This window comes from Xiphophorus couchianus, chromosome 2 (genome assembly GCF_001444195.1).
Source record: "Xiphophorus couchianus chromosome 2, X_couchianus-1.0, whole genome shotgun sequence".
Taxonomy (NCBI): domain Eukaryota; kingdom Metazoa; phylum Chordata; class Actinopteri; order Cyprinodontiformes; family Poeciliidae; genus Xiphophorus; species Xiphophorus couchianus.
The window spans coordinates 26,388,744-26,410,855 of record NC_040229.1 but is presented as its reverse complement, the minus strand read 5'-3'; the positions used below and the strand labels follow the sequence as shown (position 1 = coordinate 26,410,855).

The following is a 22,112-nucleotide window of genomic DNA, read 5'->3' as shown; positions in this document are numbered from 1 at the left end:
ACACTGATTTTATACACAGATAAATTTTACTACTTAGCAAAATTTTAAAAAATCCTGATGCGAGAGCCCCAGGTTGAATACAAACCCACTTTTTAAGGTGAATATATACAGATATGTTCTTAGTTGACATACAGCTGAATTTAAATCTCAAACGCTTTTGTATTTTGACAAAAACAACTGCGCCATATGTAGACAGAAGACTGAAAACTGAACCCAACTTTGATTTTTCCCTTCGTTCTGTTGTTTTGAGCCAGTCTAACAGCAGAGAGACGCGGGGTTAAAAGGGTGACTTGTACTTGATCAAAACAGGTTTGAATGACACGATGTTCAGCTGCGTTGGAAGCGGCGAGCGTTCGCGTCTCTGCCAAGCTCAGTCAAAAGCAGAGTTGAGTGCCAACTTTCTTACAGATAGGCGAGATGTGAATCCTTTCAAAACATGAAAAATATTTTTAGACCGTTTCTCCTGGAAGATGCTCATAGTGCTAAATAATTGTATCAGGGCTGGGATAAAGAAAGAAAAAAATCTGTGCAGCTTTCTCCTAAAAACAGAGAGGCTATTTCAGATACATTTAGGGACTTGTGCAGGCACTTTGTTTGAAGAATCCTGACAGCAGAACGTGGCGTCTAATGGAAGTGCATAGGGTAATTACATAGGTAGTTACTTTCTATTAGCCCGATACAGTAAACATTTACTGAATGCGCCGAGTAAATTGTTTCAGTAATTGTACATGACCATGTGCTGTGACAGGAGCACTCCTCCAGAAAACCAGTTAGGCGCTTCTAGCCGAACGCCTCGTTTCAGTGCAACGTCTCCGAGGTGCACTGTTTGATCGTACTCTGTTTTGTAATTCTCAAGATCACCAAGGTGCCGGTGCAGACGTGCCTCCAAAAGACAGACTGCAAATCATGCGTGGAGCTGAGGGATCCTTACTGTGGCTGGTGTGTCCTGGAGGGCAGGTGAGAATCTCTGTCACAGAGACATGCGCGTATGCACAAAAACACACGAATGCAAACACCCGCGAATGCTATTCCATCTGTATAACACAGTGGGGTATTTGTTCGGTGTGTTTTATTGCAGACACATTTATTACCCCTTAGTGTTTATATTCAGTCTTGTGTTGTCCATGGAACCGTAAGAAATTAAAGCTGTTTGTCAGCTTCATGCAGCGAAGCCAGACTGCAATTTACTCTGATCAGACTATATTTATCAAGGTCTGAAAAGTAAAAAAAAAAAAAAAAAAAGGTGCGAATGTGTCATGTTTCACAGGGATATGTTAGGGAGCTTTCTTTAGAAAGTTAGTATTACTTTTATTATCAAATGTGTATTTTGCTCATTAGTTGAAGAGGTAAACAGTTGTTTATTTTTTAAAAAAGTCTAGCTAGCTGAGTCAGAAAATAAAATTACTTATTTTGCTTAAAGTTGTTTACCCTCAAAAAGTACTTAAGTTCATTATCCCTGAAATAATTTACCTTTAAAATTAAAGTGTATTTTTCCACCGCCAAGATTCTGATTTTGTGCTTATGAAAGTTTGTTTTAAGAACATGTTGTTTTTTTTAGGTCACTTTGGTGTCGAACTGTTATTCACAAAGCCCATTGAGATTCTGCGGGAGTCTGTGGCGTTGGGAATGTTTACGGGATGTGGAGCAGATGCTGATGGCGGTTGTTCATCCTTCATTTGTAGGTGCACCAGGAGGTCCGAGTGCCGCCGGGCAGAGGAGAGGAACGGCTGGCTGTGGAGCCCCGGGCAGCAATGTCTCAAGATTTTATCCTTCTACCCGCCGAACCTTTCCAACAAAAAAACTGACAAGGTACACACAGTTCCTCTAATTTGCTCTGGTCTTGTTTTGTGTTTTTTCTCTCTTGCTGGCTTCCAGAGCATGCTAAACTAATGTCTATGATCTGAGCTATAAACCGTTTACTCTGAGTCAGCGACCATAGACTCTGGGTCTTCCTGTTCTGTATTGATCCATCCAGAAAGCTCCAAACTTTCTTATTAATAACCAGGCTGGCTGATTGGGCCTTTCACTGTGAAGATTGAGAGCCCCTCTTATGTGCTTTGCTTCTAAAATGTTTTTTCTCATTCCTTTTGCTTTCTATTTTTCTGTCCCTCCCTTTCTGACTCACTGGAATTTCCATCAAAAGCTTGTCTCCTCCTTTCTTGCTCTCAATCAATCTCCTGTCTTTCAAAAGGAAATTGTTTCTTGTTTTCTGACTTCTGTTTCAGAGGTGTTTGTATCATTAACAGAGCAGAGAAATTAACTCAAGTCTTTCCTTTTTTTTTTAATCAAAGCTTGTGATGAACAACATTGATTTTAGCAAGAATCAATTGGTTTTATGTTCTCTGTGTGTGAATTTTCTTTTCTTTTTTCCCAACCAGATCCAGATCAACATCCCATCACTCCCTTCTATCGGACCCTCTGACCGTCTGAAGTGTAATGTTGGATCGTTCCAGAGTGAAGGCATCATGCTGGACTCCAGCCAGGTCTCCTGTGATCTGCCGCAGCCTTCGGACATCCCCAAAACTCCCGAGAATCAAGGTCTGGCCCTTCCTTTTCATGACCAATCCGATTTCCTTAAGGTGCCTCGCAAAAAGCTTTCAAGCTTTTCCACATTGTTGCTGTAATTTTCAATATATAGTACGGTATTAATATCCCATATGGTGAGCAAATGCAAAAAAAAAAAATCACCCAATATTGAAGTGACATGGCTTTTTAAATATGTATCCAGAAAGTTTGGCATGCATTTATATTCATCTCTATTCATTGTAACAGAGTAAATACTTTGAAGTACCACATTTCATAATAATTAAAGCTCCACGTTTAGAAAGGCAGGTTCATGACTTCATTAGCATTGAAGAGAATGACACTTTTGCTCTTTTTTTTTTGTAAAATTGTTCAAGGTTTGTTTAATTTGATTAGTAATGGACATGTTTATCATTTATTTTTGTAAATTTCTTATTGCTTTTGCGATAAATTCTAAATAATGCTGTTTAACTCTCCTCCCCAAACTGCCTGTTCAATGAGACGATAAATAAATATGAATAAATTCAGTGACTGCACGGAGCTTAGTGATAGAAATCACACTTTTCTAGTGAATAGTGTCTTAAAGAAGTGTTTTATAAATAGAAATGTTTTTCAAGAGCAGCGTTTGTGTTTGTGGAGTTTGTGTTGTCATGCAGTCGCGGCCCTACAGCTGCCTAAAAAAGAAGTAATAAATAGCTCTTGTTGTTATCACAATAGTACCACAAATTATCATGATAATAAATTCATATCGCCCATAAGGCATGTTGTCATGCTGCAGCCTAACCTCTACCTCAGTCTCCAGTATTTTGCAGCCTCCAGCAGGTTTTCCATCTTCCTCCAGCGTGATGCCGCCACCACCATGTGTGGCTGTTAGTTTTAGATGGAGAGAGTTTTGAAAATAGGCTTGAAGGCTAAATTTTAGTCTCATCTGATCACAAATTCCTATTTCATGTGTGTGTTTTGTGTCTGTTAGACGGCTTCTGTTTAGATGCAAATGGGGCGTCTTTGGGTTGTTTTATTTCAACTCGTCTTTCTAAAATTGTTGAAATAATTAATGAGCTGCTTTGCATTGATCTGTAAAATAAAAGTGTAAAGTGTGCGAACACTAATTCTGCTAATTCTGTTCCGTCAGTGTTTGTTTAATTCTGTAATTTGGCTTTTATGATATAACCATTATCTGCAAAATGTTGGCATTATCTTAGTTGTGGTCACTTTCAAAAGAGATCAAAAGTTGCCAGCCAAGAAAATCAGCGCAAAAAGTTATAGATTGGGTCATGATTTGTAAACTGTTTTGGAATCATTGAACAGATATTTACTGAATGAATCGTCTCTCTGGTCTTGATGAGCACACGTAGCATTTGTGCTTTCCCTGCCTGGCTTATCTTTACAAAATACTTAACAGTTTTGCTCTCTCCTTAGATTTTGTGGCCGTCTCAGTGAGGATTTTCGTCAACGAGACCGTGGAGCTGGCTGAGAGGGAGTTCAAGTTCTACAACTGTGCAGCCACTGTGAGGAAATCAGAAAACACGCCGTGAGTGAGATTGTTACCTATCAGTTCTGCTCTGTCACTCACCAAAATGCACAGTGACACTGAACACAGCATCGCCTTGACAACCTTGATGTAAATTTATCACCACGCATGAATAGATGAGAGATCAAGGCTCTGTTTGTAAATTGTGATGCATGGCGGCTTTGAATGCACCTCTCGCATTTTTCTGTGCCTTTATTACCAAACCGAGGAAATTGCCTGTGTTCCCTTTTCATTAATCAAAAAATGTAAGTCGATCACACCAGTCCCCCCTACAGCACCTCCTCACACCCCCACCCATATTTTTTCTTCATTTCTTTCACACGGAGGCATTTGTGATGAACGAGCTTTGCTTATGTGAAGTTGCAGAAATCCATTTCAATGTCAGCTGCATAGATTTCTGTGCCGGACGGCCTCTGATGAGTTTGCATGTTTTAAAAAAAAATTTGTTCTTTACAGGCTTTTGTTTGTGCATATGCTTGTCAGAATTCTCTGACATTTGATATTGCCATGTCTTTTAGGTGCATGGCATGCGTGACAAGTCCGTGGGGCTGCCAGTGGAATACGCGTCATCACACATGTAGTGACAAAGACGACAGCACAGTGGGCCCAGGTATCATTGGACACCGTAAGGTCAGTCTCAATAAAGAGATGAGTTGATGTTTTCTATCACTAACAGTGTGTTGGTATGTTAAGTGAAGAGATCTTGCGTCTGTTTTACATTTTGCCACAATAGAACCACAGACGTCAATGCATTTTATTAGGATCTTATGCCACATATCTACACTAAAGAGAGGTTTTTTTCTGCATTTCTTTCCCCTGAAAAGTGTGGTGTGCATTTGATTAAGGCTATGTTTGCACGCATGCAGTTAATAATAGTCAACCAACTGTTGCAAACTTAGGGTTTCCGTCACTATGTTTAGTGAACTTTCAAAAAAAATTGATACTGACCAAAATTGGAATCGACAGGTCAAGTTATTTTTTGAAAAAGATTTGTGATTGGCCAAATTTGTGGTGTAACCCAGGACATACAACCAGATCTGCAATGGAATGGTTTGGATGAAACATTTTAATGTGCTGGAATGACTCCAAAGTCCAGACAAAATCAACATGAGAGTTGAAATTTGCTGTTATGCTTTCCCTTTAATTGGACCGAACCTGAACTATGTTGCAAAGACGAATGGGTAAAACATCAGTCTGTAGATGCAAAGCAGACAGAGCCACACTCTAATAGACTTGCCATTGCATCAAAAGGATATTTATTCAGATGGATAAGACAATTTTGAAATTACCTTTTAGAATCAAAAATGTAAAATTATGCATCATTTTCTTTCCACTTTATATTAGTCCCCTATCTTGTATTTCTGTAAAATGCAATTCCACTAAAATGCATTAAGATTTGTGGTTGAAGTTTGATGAAACGTGAGACGTGCAGGGGGCATGAACACTTTTGTAAGACCGTGTATCTATTCATCAATTGTGACGCAGCAACTGACTGTTCAGAGCCTTCCTGAAAATTAATAAAAACGCAAATCCCTCAATCAGCCGCCAACATCGTCCATGACAAACACTGAGTGTGGAAGATATCAATTTACAAGTCGGCAGATGTTCCAGCGATAAACTTATCTGTTGCTGCAGATGAGGGCATCTGTTAAGTGGCTTGCATGTTTGAAATGCAGATCATTAAAAGTGGGTGTGTCTGACTGGCTTTGATATGTTTTCAGGGATCGGCGTGTCCTCAGTTTGAGAATCCAGATCCAGTTCTGATCCCAGTGGGCTACGAGACCAGTATCAGTTTTGAAGGGATCAATTTGGGTAACTACGAGGTAAAGGCGACTGTCTACGCACCCAAAACATTCAGTGGTTTGTTAGCAAACAAACAGATGCGGTACACAAGTTGTAAAAGAATAAATATACAGCTTTTTCTTGATTAAAAAGAAGAAAAAAAACTCCACCTTATAAGAAAGCAAAAAGAGGAAGCAGACGTTGGACGTGCTAAATTCCATTAATCACCTAAATCACAACAGGAAGTCATTACAGCGAAGCGAAATGGGAAATGCACTGTATTTATGTAGCACTCTGATAGTATTATTGACCACGCAAAGTGCTTTAAAACACAAGCCACATTCATACACATTTATGCCGTGTTTTTTATTTATTTTTTTCTTCCTGTCTTACATAAAGCACTTCTTCTAGCACAGATGCACTTATACATCAGGGGAAACTGGGAGATTTACCAGTGTTGCTAAGAACACGTCGACATGTGGACTAGACTGGCCGGGGATGAAGCACCTATCCTCTGCCTCTTTAGCCATCACTTCTGATCGAGACTTTGAGTGTTGAAGCAAGTCTTAATCCAAGTTTTGAGACTAAACTTGCCACTTTTGTGTGCCTTCTTAAGACACTGTGTGAGGCTGAAGGATCTATAAAGCTACCTGTAATTTACTAACATATAATCATCTCAGTGTGGGAAGGCTGGAACAGTCTGCAGGTATATTTTTTGCCATGCTAATGGACTAGGCGAACATGGATGAAAATAGTATGTACCGTACCTGCATGTGAGTCTGAAAAGAAATTGTCATTTTATTATGAAGTTTATTTCCATAATAAAAACTCATTCTGTAGATTAAACACAGTGCTTTTGTTTCTTTTAAGTTTTCATACAGAGTTGCTGGTGGTTCCAAGTTCTGTATCCAAGCATATTATTGGATAGTTAAGTGGAAGGAAAAAGTATATTAGGAAAAAGATACACAATCAACAGGGATGAAAGCATCCTTGAGAGGATTATGAATCAAAGTCCATTCAAGAGTTTGCAGGCATCATCTGTAGCTGTAGTGAGAGCTTAAAGACAGATTTATTGGTTAAAATATTAAAATAGGCAATTCTACATTTTTTGGAGGGAGTTTCAGGTATTTGCGGCTTTTCATTTTTTGGCTCGTGCCTGTGTTGCACAGACACTTCTGGAAATAAAAGTGGTTTTTGGTCTAATATTATATTCAAATTTAACGAGAAACGGAATTTTAGATTTTCATTTGCTGCTTTCATTTGGTGATCAGTTTTATTGTAGCTAAACACTTGAAATATGTCAAGAGATCACTTAGTGAGTCTGGTCTTTGTTCTAATAATAGCCATTGCCTTCTGTATCAGTTTACCTGTTTCCCTCCTTCTTGTCATGCAGGATCATGTTTTCACCATCGGCACCGAACTGATGAAAAACATGGAGGAAGTGGTCAGAAAAGAGAGCGGTCGTTTCTACAGCTTTAAGGGCTTCAGTGTGAGTACACCATAACTGTAAATACTGCACTAGACTTTAGTTTCTTTCCTCAGTGTTAGCAGAAATTATCCTCCACTGAACTGCAGCTTCTAAACTACAGCTAAGGTGTGGGGTTGTTCAGTTTATAGTGCTACATACAGTAAGTAACAGCATATACCATAGAACAGCCTCAGTTCTTTTTGCAGCACATCCTTTTTATTGCCAAGCATGTTCTGTATGTTGCGTAATTATAAATGAATTTCCCCTTTAGCAGTTTTTTCATAATCCTTTGATATTCTCTAGCTCCCTCTAATGGACAGGCTCCACTCGTTTGAGTTATTTTAGCTGCGTCTCTCCACATTTTGAATTCTCTGATTGAGAAACTCGAACCGTATCTTGCCCCCAGCTATGTTCTTTCTCCTACATTGATTTCCTCTGCTGAAAATCTGCCAGACTGGGTGTAGTTTTTCTTTTTCTTTTTTTTTTTTTCCCCTTGGCACAGGGTGGCAGCAGCAGCCCACACTGTTTGTAGAGAAGAGTTTAAATGTAATAAATCACTGGATTTCATAGTATTTATTCATTCTGTTTTCAATTCCTTAGTTCTCCTACGATAAGTCACCGGAGACCAGCGTCCTGTTTTACATGAAGGACAAGAGGACTGGGAACAAGATGGACAGCACTCTAAACGGTGCATTTCTTAAGCTACCTTTAATTTCCAACCTGAAACAAAATGGATGGGAATCTGACTAACACTCTAACTGTTCTTCTGACATCTCTTGCGATCCAGTCACCCTGTACAACTGCTCCGTGGGGAGGGAGGACTGTAGCCTCTGCAAGTACGCCGACTCAAAGTACGACTGTGTGTGGTGCAGCAAGCAGAAGGCGTGTGTGTTCAATAAGCTCTGTGGTGATACCCAAAACACAGAGTGCCCCAACCCTGAGATCACCAACGTAAGTACTGGCAAACCTCACATTTACGTTTAAAATGTGAAACTGTGTCCGCCTCTAGGACGTTTGAGCAGAGAACACATTGATCTTTGGGATTGGATTATTGATTAGACCAGTGTATTGGCTGTGTATTGTCTGTCTCATCTGTGTGTTGACAGAAGATTTGGAAGTCTCCTTGTGAGCATGGTGCAATGTTCCTCCATTATGTCTAGATTGGATCAATATTTTGTTTGCTTACTGGGTTGTTGGTGTCTTTTTGTCATTGACAAAAGAAACGCCGACCAGTAATTGTGTTGATGTAATTCAGACAGAGGTTGTCAGCAGCCACAACACCGACAAACAGATATATCGGTTGATGGAAACACGGATAAATGGCATTGGCAGGATTGTTTATGGTGTCAGTGGGTTGATTTTTTTTATTTTTTTTCCCCCACCAATCATTGAGGTTTCAAGGATCCCAGAGGTTGAATTCAGTTTGTCTGCTAAACCTTTGTTCTACTTGTTCACAAAAACAGACCGACTCCTAAATCTCCACCATCTTTTCATAAACTAGAACCAAAACTCTTAATGTATTGAATTTGGATTTTATGTGACTGGTCAACAAAAAAGTTTTTGACATGTTAACATTTATATTTACATTTATACCCCTGAATGAAGTCCTGCGCAGCAACCTGACTTCACACATCGCTTTGCAGTCAACTTAATCAAAGTATAAATCCAGGTGTTTTTACTACTTCAAAGCATTAATTCTGATGAATTGATTATGTAGATTTTAAAAAATCTATCAAAAGTTTCCTGCTGGAAGCCGGAAACGTTCAAGTTTTATCTTTTTTGAAAGAATAACCAATAAGCTCCATGTGTAAAGCTGTGAGTCTTGCAGCTGTAATTGCAAATGAAGGTATGTGTACAAAGTATTGATACAGGGAGGTGGGTTTCAAAGAGGCACTGCACTTTGAAAGAGAAAAAATAGATTTCAAAGTTATGCACAGTGTGTTGATCTGTCGCAGATTCAACGTGCTTTATGATGTAAAGCACTTTGAACTGCCTTGATGCTGAAATGAGCCACACAAATAAGCTCAATTGATTGATCTCTCCAAACTTTCTCCCTCCAGATCGTCCCTCTTTTTGGGCCCATGAAAGGAGGCATCTCCATTACCGTCCATGGATCCAACCTTGGTATTTACAAGGAGGACATTAAAAACATCACAGTAGCCGGGGAGCCCTGCATACATCAGGCGGAAAAGTATTCTGTCTCCACCAGGTAAAGTATGCTTGGTGTGAGCTATACTACAAACATACATTTCATTGTCATTTTCCTAATTGTGTTTTTGAAGTATCTCTGCATTCGGAGGCTTTTCCCTCTCCTCACTGTGTCGTGCCTGCATGTGCTGGAAAGCTTATTATACAACCGTATTGATCTGATGGTCTCCAGACACGGGCGGGCTTAGTAAAAAGTCTTCTCAAAGGACACAGACACTGCATATTGTTTTTTTGAGTAAATCTAAAACAACAGATCACATTCAGCTCCTTCATTAAAATTCCTCTCAGGTGAACTGTTAGACCTGTCCAAGGTGTCTGGAGTCCTAGGTTAAATATTTTTATAAAACTATGACTGAAATGCATATAAAGGAGAATGCACTCAGAATAGCATATAAGCGCCTCTAAAAACACATTTCAACTTAAAACTATAATGAATCACTAACTCTTATTTTACTTTTTCTTTTAAACATTTTGTTGGACAAAACTCCATACAACCCAAACCATAAGAATCTGAAAACACATTTGATTTAACAGGCAAATGCACGGCTTATATAAACAATTACAAAACTGTTATGATTTGGTAGGAGGCATGCCAACACTTCCTCTGCTTTTTTTTGTAATTGTGTTTTATGTGGAAATTGGGGATGTTTTTAGCTAATTTATCCAATTAATGATGTCAACATTGCTGTTTTTGTGAAAATCTAAAGTTTAATAGATTGAACTAATTTTCTGAAATTTCACAGTTTTTTCTCAAATTAAACAGGATAAAATTAATTCAAAGTTATAAAATAATGTCAAAGTTGCAGCTGCAGAAACAACACTCAGTTTCTGCTCATAAGAAGACAGTAAAGACAAAGTTACCGTAATATTATTTTTAATCTGCTGAACGCACTCAACGAAGTCCGCCATGTTGTCCATCTGCTATGTTTTTCCCTGAATAAGTGTTTGTGGAAGCACTTAGCTGTCCATGTATATTTGTGCAGACGTTTGTTTTCATAAAGTACTGCCACACCTGCAAACACAAAAGTCCAACAATATTCAGCAAACTGCTACAAATGAATTGATCACCATGTTCCTTTTTTTTGTTTACTCTGCTTTCCCCTGATATTATTAATGATGCCTTTACTGACTTAAAGTTTAAAATCTAGTTGAGCATTTTTGGCTGGATGTTGATTGTTGAGTCTTTAGGGAAGGCTTTAAACTCCCCACTGATTGTGAACATGAACATTTGTGTTATTGTAGAGAATAAAAGTAGTAGAATATAAATGATGTAGCTCTTAATTGCTCCATTTTTAAGCCAAAAAGTAGCACAACCTGAAGCAATGTTTCCAACTTAAAAAAGGTTTAATAGTGGTTTATTCTGATACAGATACCTAGAAAGGATTTAACCCTTTGATTTTTCTGCTTTCAATATGGACAGCATGCAGCTAGGTCTCTGACTTAATTTTTTTTTTTACTTGCACAGTAACATATTTTCACGTGTAGTGAACCCCAGACTGTTCTTACTGAGAGTGGCAGGAATTTAAGATGCTTAAAAATGAGCAGAAGGAAAGTATTTAGTTTTGTCCTTTGTAGTATGGTTAACTAATCTGGTCAAATTATGACGTTGTGTCATTTTTAGTACAAGTTGATCTTTTTTATCTGCATGTAAACATGTGGTTGGAAAAGTCAGAGGAAGAAATTGTCTTTGTCAAATAATGTAAAGACACTTAACAAGAAGCGGAAATAATCAACAGAAAACATTTTTAATTGTGACCTTTGCTTTTTATAACCTTCCTCAGACGGGGCAAGTGTTCCCAGGCCAGTCTTAAATATGACATTATTTCAATCGTGATAAGATCTTGCATGTTCTGGACAGATTTTTAATGGTTTATTCCCTTCGTCTTGCAGGCATTTTATTTGGCAGGGCACAGTTAGGAAGATAATTGCATTAACCAAGTCTACCAGATTCACTTCAGTCACAGCTGGGTCTAAAAGTGCTCACTCCATACAAATGGTCTATAAAACAGAAAACAGCCTCTTGCCAGAGCAGTTGACACCTGGCAGGATGGAGCTACATTTACGACAAATCCTCGCCCCACCATCTGCATGATGAGGCATAAACCGGGATTTATGTGACCAGATGGAAGTCTCCCGGTCTTAAATCATTCACTTTTGTTCCGACGACCGCGCTCCTCTCCTCTTGTTGCTAGCTGCCACGCGTTTTTTGTTGTTGTTTGTTTTTCAGGTTGAAGTGTGCTTGGCTTGAGCTCCTCATTCTGATATTGGGGCCCACTCATTTGCCTGAATGAACCTTGCTGTTTTAACTTTAATCAGCTGCAACACACTTTCCCTACAATCTGCTGAAGATGTGGACATGGTTTTCTACTAGAGTCCAGATGCCGACATAATAAGCAGCCACACATCAAAAGTTGGCTGGTCCAGCTAAAGATACTGAAATACGTTTTGTAATTATTCAGCGTTACTAAAATATTAACTTGTTGTGTTGAAACAGTCACTTTCCCTTTGCTTTTCGTTGTTTAATTTACAGTTTTTCTCACAATGTGAAGGAGTCTTTACGCTTTTTTTTACAAACTGTGCCAGTAGCTGTAAAAGTAGGCTTGTGACTTGCAAGACTGATAATGAGGATTACTTAAAAAGTGGAGAAAAAAAAGTGTGTGTATATATATATATATCACATAAGGTCCATGCCTGAAATACTTTCTCACATCTAAACCTTTCTTATTGGATTTGTCCAGTGTCGTGTGTGAGATTGGACGTATAGGCCCTAATAAAAGCCTCTCGGGTCCAGTGGAGATATGGGTGAATGGGGGAAAGAGAGGAAAGTCCCACATCAACTTCACCTACAGGGTAAGTACCAAACTTTACTTTGCTGCCTGACTAGAAGTAAGTCTTAAATGTTTTAAGGAAAGGAGATAAAAACTTAAGATTTTTATCTTGATTAATATTTTGGAGACCGTGCTTGTATGTTTGAGTACTTAAACGTTCATCTCAAAACAGTGCCGTACAAAAATTTTAATTCCCATATTTTGTAAAGTTATCCACAAACCTCAATATAGTTTGTTGGGGATTTTTGTCTGTGAAAGTAGTGGTTAAATGTGGTAATTCAAAAGTGTGTTTTTTAAATTTTATTTGCCATATATTTCAAACTAAACTGGATGCTGAGCACTTGAGAAAAATCAGTTTTGAAGACTTCTTACATATTGTGGTTTTAAGTCTGGACTTTGACTGGGTCATTTTAACACATAAGATGCACATAATGCATAATTGTTTTGTATACAGCTAAGGGCCCCCATCAAGTATATGTTTAATTTGCCCACTGAAGGATAAGCATCCATAAAGTATGTCACTGCTACAACCCTGTGTCAGGGGTATGAAAATCAAGGGGATTATTTATCCTTGTCAAAAAAAATGTATAAAAACATTTGAAAACTACATATTTTTTCTTATGCTTCATAATTTAGCACTTATGTGTTGGTTATTCCCAAAAAGCAGAGAATTTTTGTGGTTGAAATTTGATAAATGAGAAAAAGCCGTATGAAAACTTTTGCAAGCCACTATACTCTCCTTAAAACTTAAACTAGGCCATAAATTTCATTTCTAGATATGCATTTCTTTGTTAAAATGCTCTAAGTAGGGGTAGAGTTTAATTTTCATTATTGAAGTGCTAAACAGCAGTTTAACTTCAGTAGTCACTTTTTAAATGCTTTATAAGATCACAGCTTTTTTTTTTAACTGGCCTTTCATATCGCCGCCTTTTCTCCCCACAAGGGAATTGCTTCCGCCTCGCTGTTTACGCGGCATTTTGAGGCAGATGTGGAGCTTGTATGGGTTTGTGGCAGAATGCTTCTGATAGAGCGAGTGGGGGTTGTTAAAGGAGTCCGAGAGAAAGCGTGCATGTTTATGGCACAACACTGTTATCTCTGTGTGTGTAGCTCCTCTGGTTGTATGAGCCTGAGGGTTGACGCTTGTGTGTTTGAGTCCTTGCAAGATAGATATGTGCACTTATTCAAGCAGTACTTGGTGACAAACAACCTGACTGCTTTTTTTTTTCCTACTCCTTTTTTTTCTCCTTTGCTAGGACCCAGTGCCACAAGGTGTGCACCCTGCTAGAGGGCCTAAAGCAGGGGGCACGAACATTACAATAACTGGGCAGTTTCTGAAGACCAGCAGCAAGGAGGATGTCCAGGTTAAAGTTGGAGACGTGAACTGTGCTGTGTAAGGATTGCATTTAGATTTGTATTGATGCCATTAATCTCTTTGATGAAATAGCCAGCTGCTGTCCAGACTTAAAGCCTGTAGATTTTTCAAAAAATATAAAACTTTAATTGATCTTAGCTGTAGAAATGTATTTTCCCCTCTGTTTCACTCTTGTGGCTGCCAAAGTTCCTTCAAAATCCATAGCGATATTTAAAAATAACAACCAAGAGAAGCGGTTGAGCCAGGACTGTCGGGTGGCTCCCATGTTGGCTTGAACCGCACAGCGACCTTTTGTACAGGCTCAGTACAGACAGCCTGTGCTGAGCTTTGTCCTTTTCTTGGCAGGAAGGAATTCGGGGAAGCTATTGTCTGCAAGACAGGTGAATATCAACAGGAGAAGTTGCCTCTGGAGAAGCTCCCCGTCACAATTCACTACGGAAAGTCAACCACCACATCCGTCCAAGGTGCCTTCCAGTATGTGGAAAACCCAACAGTGACAAACCATCATCCCAGAGAAAGCTTTGTCTGGTCAGTATAACTAAAGCATCCACCTTTGGCCACAGTCTGACTGTGGGCCAAATATCACAAATAGTTGTCCCAAGTTTTCAATTTTCAAATGTTTTCAATTTACATTAAAATGGGGGAAAAAACGTGTCTCCACCTTTTTTCACATTATAATCACCATCTTCACTGTCTTTTATGGAGATTTTATGCGATTGACTAAGTAGTAGAACATTTGTGAAATAGGGCAAGAACACATTGCTTTGCTTTTTTATTAATAAAAAAGCTCCACCGATTTTTTTCTAAAAGTCTGTCAAGTACATTGAAGTTGTAAATTGGGGGAAAAAGTCCAAAGGCAATGGATTTTGATCCAATGATTTTGCTTTGCAGAATTTGAGGAAAAAGAATGAAAATCACATAAACTTGCTATAAATTATGTTTTAAAAAGGCTACAGTTAGCTGCAACAGTTGCACCTCCCCTAGAAACATCTGAAATCAAACATCGAACTGGAGCATAACCCTGAAAGTCACATGGGGAAAAAAAACAGCGAAGGAATCACAAGAGTCAGACTTCTACATTTCCAGCCTTGTCTTCGAGCTGAAGGAATAAACCCAGGACAACACGTACTAACATTTTAGATAATTAAAGGACACACTGCCATACTCAGACTGGCAAAACACACACAAGTTGCATTCAGCGCTCTGTACCTGTCGGAGAAAGCCTTGAGCACCGTGTAACTATAAACAGGCTATTACAGACATCACCCCTGACATCGCTTTCCTCGAAAGGCGTAGAGACCTCAAGCTGCTCATATTTTTGTATGGAAACAAATTGTTCTGGAACTGGTTTTAAGTTATACATTTTACAATTGATTTTGTTTGTCTAAGAGGTAAACACACCTATTTTGCTAGCACTTTGCTGTTTTGCAAAAGATAAACTGCTGCTTAACGGCTTTGTGATCCCCAGGTGATGAATCATGAAGACGACCACAAACGATAACAACATTTGTGCTCACTTAGCCTGTAAGGTACATCTGTATATGTGCTGGATGGCAAAGCACATTTTTATGAATAAATACATGCACTTTAACAAATGGCTGCTTTTGTCAAATGGTGAATATCATCTACATTATCTTCTAAGCAAAATCAATATGTTAGCGCTCCGCTCCCAGCGCTTTTCTGCAACAACTGACAGCCTTTCTGTAAAGTGTTGTCTTGTTTTGAAGGCCTTAGGAGATGCAATTTTCTGGCCCCAACAGTCATCGTCCTGCCAGAGCTGCTGATGTCTAAATCTCTGCAATGGAAGCGGTGTAGAAAATGTCACAAGGACCGTTAGAAATTAGGAAATAAAATGAGAGAACAGGACTCGGGACTGATTGCACCTTTTGAACTCTAAGAAGTAAAACAGAGTTTAAAATGGAATAAGAAAGACTTGAAAATGTACCGTGAAATAAAGTGTTTGATCATTTCTTAACCAGTTGGTGTTTTTTTTTCTCCAGTATCTGTCTTTGATCCGTTATGTACTGAAACAATTCGCTGTAAAATTGCTTTAGCTTCTATTTAAAATGCCTGTTTTCTTACAAGTCACTCTTTTTCTTTAAGTTTAATCTGAACTCTGTGCGTCTGGGAATTCACATGCCTAATTTCTGTTTGATTTGTGTTTTAGTGGTGGGAGGAACATTGTGGTCACAGGCTCCGGTTTTGATATAATCCAGACCGCTGTGATGAGGGTCCAGGGAGACAACTCATCATCTGTCGAGGTCTCTACTACATTTCTTCATCACCGTTTCTCTTCTTTGATCTGATCTGTCATCGAGTGTTTGTCTTTTCCCAATCACTTGTCTTTGGCAGCGCTGCGCTGCTCTGCTCCTTCGTTGACAATTCATTCAAAATTAGCTTTGCTGTTGTTAAATTAACTGCAGATTCCCATCCCTTCTTTTTCTCCCCACCAATTAGGAACACTCTTTAAATCTATAAAACCTGTTAAGCTCAAGGTAAAAGACATATGGTTTCAATCTCACCATAAAGCAACTAATCCTTGACTGGCTTCATTAGGTTGATCTGAGCCAGAAGGTTTTCACGCAGCTTGCTGCTATTTACCAATCTGTGTCCTGGGCAGCGCTTTTCTGGAGAGATTCAGTGCATTTTATTTAAAGACCTCAATGTAATAGCAGATTTAAAGTTTCACAACGGTGCTAAACCTTACCACTTTGTTCTTGGGCCAAGGTTCTGGGCAGAGATTGGAAAATACTTCTGGCCAGCACAGCCTAGAACGGGATGTAGGGTGTCATCTCAGAGGCTTAAGCTGCTCTATTTGATACATTCCTCTTGGTTCAACTCCATCCAACTAAGCCCAAATATGCACACACATTATTGCTGCTGGCATGTGGTAAACCAATGTTTACATGTAGGTCAGGTTGGTGGTTAGCCATCAAGTGGTTTTCTGTTTTTGAAAGACACTCTGTACTTTTCATTTTGAAACACAGCTCTCTGAAGTCTGCATATCAGTTATCATAAGCAGGCATACTTTAAGAGCCAATTTCCTTAATATAATAGAGAGTAGATGGTTCTTGTGCTATGAGAAGCTTTATTGAAAATGTTTATATTATCATGTTAAATATGAGGGCAATGTTGTACTGTTGTATATTTCCAGATAACCTTATGCTAGATTTAGCTAAACTATATCATGTAAAATCGTTTAATGTGTAATGTTTTTATTGGTAAAATATAAACATTGCATATAGTCCTGTTTATAATAATAACAGTGTGGTTAAAAAACCCCCCACTTCATTTGAAATCGTGTGCATAAGATTGACATAACACCTGTCATGAACACGAAGGAGACTTTATGAATCTGGTCATGAAGTGTCTTTCGGTAAATAATGACACTTTTAAAGCAAAGTTTCATTGAAACGTGCATGTTATATTTTATTTTTATTTTTATTTTGTCTACAATTGCTACTCAGTGGTGGTTGTTGTGTGTCTTGTCTCTATGCTGCTGTAACTGCGAAATAATTTCCCTGCTGGGATGAATAAAGTAATTCTATTCTATTCTAAAAGTCCAGTAGAAGTCCATCAACTTTGCATTAAAAATGCAGTTATTCACCAAATAATGCAAAGTTGACAATTTTATTTTATAAGTGTCATTATTTACCGAATGACACGTCATGACAGCAGACATAGACATTCATGAAGACTCCTTCATGTTCATGGCAGGTGTTATGTCATGTTTACGACAGTATCATGTCGGTCTTATGCACACCCCGTCAAATAAAGCGTTACCAAGAAATGTAAGCGAAGCTTGAATTTCATGTAAAAGCCTTTATTTCTGTTTTCTAAGCGATTTTTAAAACTACATTACATTCACCCTATATACAGAAATAAAACTTACAAAATAGTCTGCATTTATCTTTACAAACTACAGTAATTTACTATATAAACTGAAATATGCTTGGAAGATTTAGCTTCCAGTTCTAAATCTAGATTTAGAATCTAAATCTAGATAAATCTAGATTTAGAACTGCTTTAGGAATTTAACGATTTCTTTGCATTTCTTGGTTTTGCCTCAGAAAAGGCATGGCTGTTGTTACTGTTGCTGTCTGACAAACTGTCTGCAGCCCCTAAAAACCTCTAAAAAGAACAACCTCGCTGTCATCAGTCCACAAAATGTTGCACCATTTCTCTTTAGACGAGGAAATGTGTTTTTTGGTCAACTTTAGCGTCTTCAGTTTGAATCCTTGGTTTGTTCCTCTGTGGCCCTCAGGTAACTTATAAAGATAGATTTAAATATTCTTGCATGTCGTTCTAGTTTGGCTTTCCCCTTGAAAGTATTTGAGGTTATTTTAGCTAAGCAGCGTTTCTACCACTTTGTTTTCCTCTTTCCAGTTGAGCATGTTTCTTAATCAAAACATGCTTCTGCTTTAAAAAGTATCAGGAGCAACATATTTCGTTCAGGTTATCATATTGGAATGCACTAAAGCCAACATTTGCTGAATTATTTTAAACGAGGCTCCTTTTTGTAAATGATAATAATAATCAGCAGCATGAATGTCCTTTTTGCTGGATCTGTTTTTTTTTAAGTTATTTGTCATGTCTGCTTAGCTACGCAGGACTGCTCTTATTTTAAACAAAAGCTTATGTCATGTCAGCTTTAAAGCAAAAGGACATACCTGATTAGTATTCTTGAACTAAACATATTCTCTACATTTTATTTCATATCAAACTAGACCTGAATATAAAATACACAGACTTATGTCATGAATTAAAACGTACATGAAAGTTACACTGTGAATAAAAGATGCTCTGTGAGGTTCTTTTTTTTTTTAAAAAGCTGCAAATTTACTTGTTTTTAGGACATTAGTTAGACAAATTAACACTTTTAAGTTTTATGTATGACTTATTAGTCATACATATGAGCCTGAAGAAGAATTTAAGTGTTTGAATTTATGTGAATTATGGCACACCTTTACCTTGTAAAGGTAAACTGTGATGGAGATTGCTGTGTTTTTTTCAGTCCGTTATCAAAACAATCAGTGAGTGACAGAGTATAAAAAAAATCAAACTAAAAGATGTTTAATAAAGCACTGAAATGCCGTTGTGACTGTGATTTGTGCCTCATCAGAGGCAGATGCTGCTCTCTGTGGCAGATTGGAGTCTGAATGATTTCAAAGACGTGCATAATTTTATCCTCTTTATTGTACAAAAAACTGCAAAAAACCCCAAAAACCCAACAATAAAACAAAGGCCTTTCAACAGCTACTATTTGCTTTTTGATTCGCTAATCCCAGTAGCTTTCTGTGCTCATACTGGTGTGTTTTCATTTGTGTCTTTTCTTCCTCATTAATTTTGTTCACGTCTTTTTTTCAAAAACTGTCACGCTGAAACAACTCAGGAAGCCCACGAGAAGAACGACACGGTCATCCAGTTTCGGTCTCCGACGGTGAGCGGCTCTCAGAGCCAGGACTTCAGAACCTACATCCAGCTGGACAACTGGGTGATGGAGCTCAAGTCCTTCAAGTACTACGCCAACCCCGTCTTCGAGAACGTGACGAAGAAGGTCATCACTGAGACCAGCATCATCATCGTCAAGGTGAGCACTCGCTGCACCGACTCCCTCCCTGTTTCGTTTGCTTGAAACAATTAAGAGAAATTGCTTTGTTATCTGACATGAGAATTAAAATGAAAAGGGGGGAAAAAATTGCTGAGTTGACACAATGTGACACATTAACATTACTTAGCAGCTACTAGCCTTCTCGGCTCTGTTGCGTATAAAAGCTATGCAAATAACAGAGCACTTGTTATCTGTAAGTGTTGGTTGGAAATGATGAATGCAAATTAGTGTTACAGTTAGCAGACTTTATAGAAATATAAGAGAATAGCTTAGGGGAAAAAGGTTTTGGCCTCTTTGTGGTATACTGTTAGGGATTACAGTATTTAAATAAAAATGAATGTTTTATGTGGTTTAGATTAAGAACGAGATTCAAGTCATTCTTTAAATATACACAAATGTTCATGTCTTCAGATTTTTTCCTCATAATTACAAAGACACTTTGGACCTGCTAGTTGAATATTTCCGCATATCTTATTCCAATTTTAAAATGTTTTATTTTAAACTCTTAAGTAGGAAGTTTTAAACAGAAAAAAACGGAATTGTCATTGTTATAGTGATTATACACATTGTTCAGTTTACATTTTCTTACTCCAAAAAATCATGATAAACATGAGAGGTTTTCAGTTATTTTGTTGCGGTTTACGTAAACCTCCCTTGTATTAAAATTATGGGAAGTTTGACTTGTTGACTCCTAAATGATTTGATTTGACAGAACTGTAAGGTTGATTTTCTTAAGTGAACAACTGCTTGTAATTATGCCTCCAGCAACTATAATCTTAAGAATTTAAATGACTTCTAATTACTTTTCAACCCTTAAACAGAAAGGGACTGTTAAGAGTTTCTCTTTTCACCCCTTTCTAATTAAAAAGCCTAGAATAATGCTCGCTCTGCTCTTTACATCATTTATCTAATATTGGTAATTATTTTTTTTTCTCTCTCCCAACCTGTTCGGTCTCAACACGGTGAGCGTTTCTGTTGCTCTTCTCTTGCAGGGTCGAGGGTTCTCCAGGGCAATGACCGCCAAGGAAGCCCAAGCATTTGTGGGGGACGTTCAGTGTCAAGTCAACACGCTTCAGGACGACAAGCTGTTCCTGGACCCACCTTCCAGTAAGCCCCAGGCCCGCTCCAGACGGCAGCGCCGAGACACCCGCCCTGAGCTGCTGGACCTGATGGTAAGAACAGATAAAGACCAAGAGCTGAAGCATGGAGGAAAAGTCCAGCATAATGTAAAACTACTGTCCAGTATTTTGCTTTGCAGGCAAATATTAAAATAAATAAACGGGACAAATTCAAATTGTTGTTTGAGAGTTAAATATGGTCTGAAGTGCTTATTTTTTGGACTTAAACTATTTGAAGGAAATAATGAGTTAATACATGAATATAACTATCCAAAATCTTGTTAGGAGGTCAAATAAGCAAAAATGCCCTCAACTGTTTGGTGTGATTATACTGATAGTTACTACATAACAAGCATGCAGTGGCTTGCAAAATTATTCATACCACTTGAACTTTTCCATGTTTTTTCACATCACAACCACAAACATAAATATATTTCTGTTTAAAAGACCAACACAGAGTGGTTGTACAATTGTGAAGTAGAAAAAAACTACTTTTTCTTTCTACATTTGACAAATAAAAAACTGAAACTGAGAGTCGAACTGTATGTACTGTAATCTTCAACCTGTTGAAGAAAACACAGGTTGAAGAAAACATTATGGAACAAACAGCATCACGAAGCAGACAGGTCAGGGATAAAGTTATGGAGAAGTTTAAAACAGGCCATTTTGCCATTTTGTTGTGCACAAATTCACCCTAACTCGTACAAAATGACACCTTTTCACTTACTGTAGAGGTTTAATATTTGAACCTGACAATTATTTGAAAACTAATTGAAAGCAACATGCATTTTAATAAATAAATGTACACTATTTGTCCACATTGTATGAGGATATTTCCTGTATGAACTTGACACAGGCTCTCTGTGCAGTCTGTAGCTACAAACTATAAAACAGAGAATGTTCTTGGCAGTGGAGTGGAAGTGTAAATGAGAAGAAAATCAAAAAGTACATGTCCCTCAAATCTGCACTAAGAAACATTATTACTTGAGTAAATGTTCGTTGCAAAACTCCAGACTCTTATGCAGAGGTATAGAAGAGAACAGCTATTCATTATGAGTATCGGCTGTGGTTCTCTAGGCATGTCCTCTATACATGCGTCTTGAGACTTTTTCTTTTTTCCTTTTCTCCAGCTAAAGAATTTCTCTGTAGCTACAGGCCCCTATAATTACATTTAATTATATCCAACCCACAATTGTGATGAATAGAGTAATCTCTCCCATGGGTAGTACCTAAAAGTGAGCTATTGTTTCATTTCTGCAGCTGTTCTGTGCGGCATAGTTAAGGAACATGACTGGACTATCAATAGTACAAGATGCGCGCAGTAAAGAAAGGAGAGTACACTGGGATCAGGTATAACATTATGATCACTGACAGGTTAAGCTGCACCGATGATCACTTGTTTATAGTGGTACCAGTTACCGAGTGGGACATGTTGGGCTGCGAGTGAACATTTTATCCTCCAAGTTATGTTATGAAGAGAAAAATGGACAAGAGTAAGTATTAGTTTTGTTCTGATAAGAAGGTGTCAGAAGATACTGTCCATCCCAGTTTATAGTGCTGCTGTTTTGGCAGCAAATGGAGATCATAATGTTATCCTGAACAATTTTACGTGTAAACATTTGTCCGCTTTAAAAGGAAACAGTGGCCACTTCACAGCAGCAGTTTTGCATA

General features: G+C 38.1%; 1 protein-coding gene across 4 annotated transcripts in view; it reads left to right on the top strand.

The window, feature by feature from the left end:
* Positions 1–22,112, top strand: part of plxnb2b (plexin b2b) — a 155,262-nt gene that overhangs the window by 110,110 nt on the left and 23,040 nt on the right. For all 4 annotated transcript variants that reach the window (XM_028003519.1, XM_028003506.1, XM_028003515.1 and 1 more), the window contains 16 exons: positions 857–957; positions 1,683–1,809; positions 2,379–2,538; positions 3,943–4,054; positions 4,573–4,684; positions 5,776–5,877; positions 7,230–7,325; positions 7,905–7,992; positions 8,092–8,255; positions 9,365–9,513; positions 12,251–12,362; positions 13,594–13,730; positions 14,058–14,240; positions 15,880–15,973; positions 19,105–19,302; positions 20,316–20,495. In XM_028003519.1, coding sequence (XP_027859320.1) covers positions 857–957; positions 1,683–1,809; positions 2,379–2,538; positions 3,943–4,054; positions 4,573–4,684; positions 5,776–5,877; positions 7,230–7,325; positions 7,905–7,992; positions 8,092–8,255; positions 9,365–9,513; positions 12,251–12,362; positions 13,594–13,730; positions 14,058–14,240; positions 15,880–15,973; positions 19,105–19,302; positions 20,316–20,495 — 2,115 coding nt within the window. The remainder of the gene's footprint in view (positions 1–856; positions 958–1,682; positions 1,810–2,378; positions 2,539–3,942; positions 4,055–4,572; positions 4,685–5,775; positions 5,878–7,229; positions 7,326–7,904; positions 7,993–8,091; positions 8,256–9,364; positions 9,514–12,250; positions 12,363–13,593; positions 13,731–14,057; positions 14,241–15,879; positions 15,974–19,104; positions 19,303–20,315; positions 20,496–22,112) is intronic.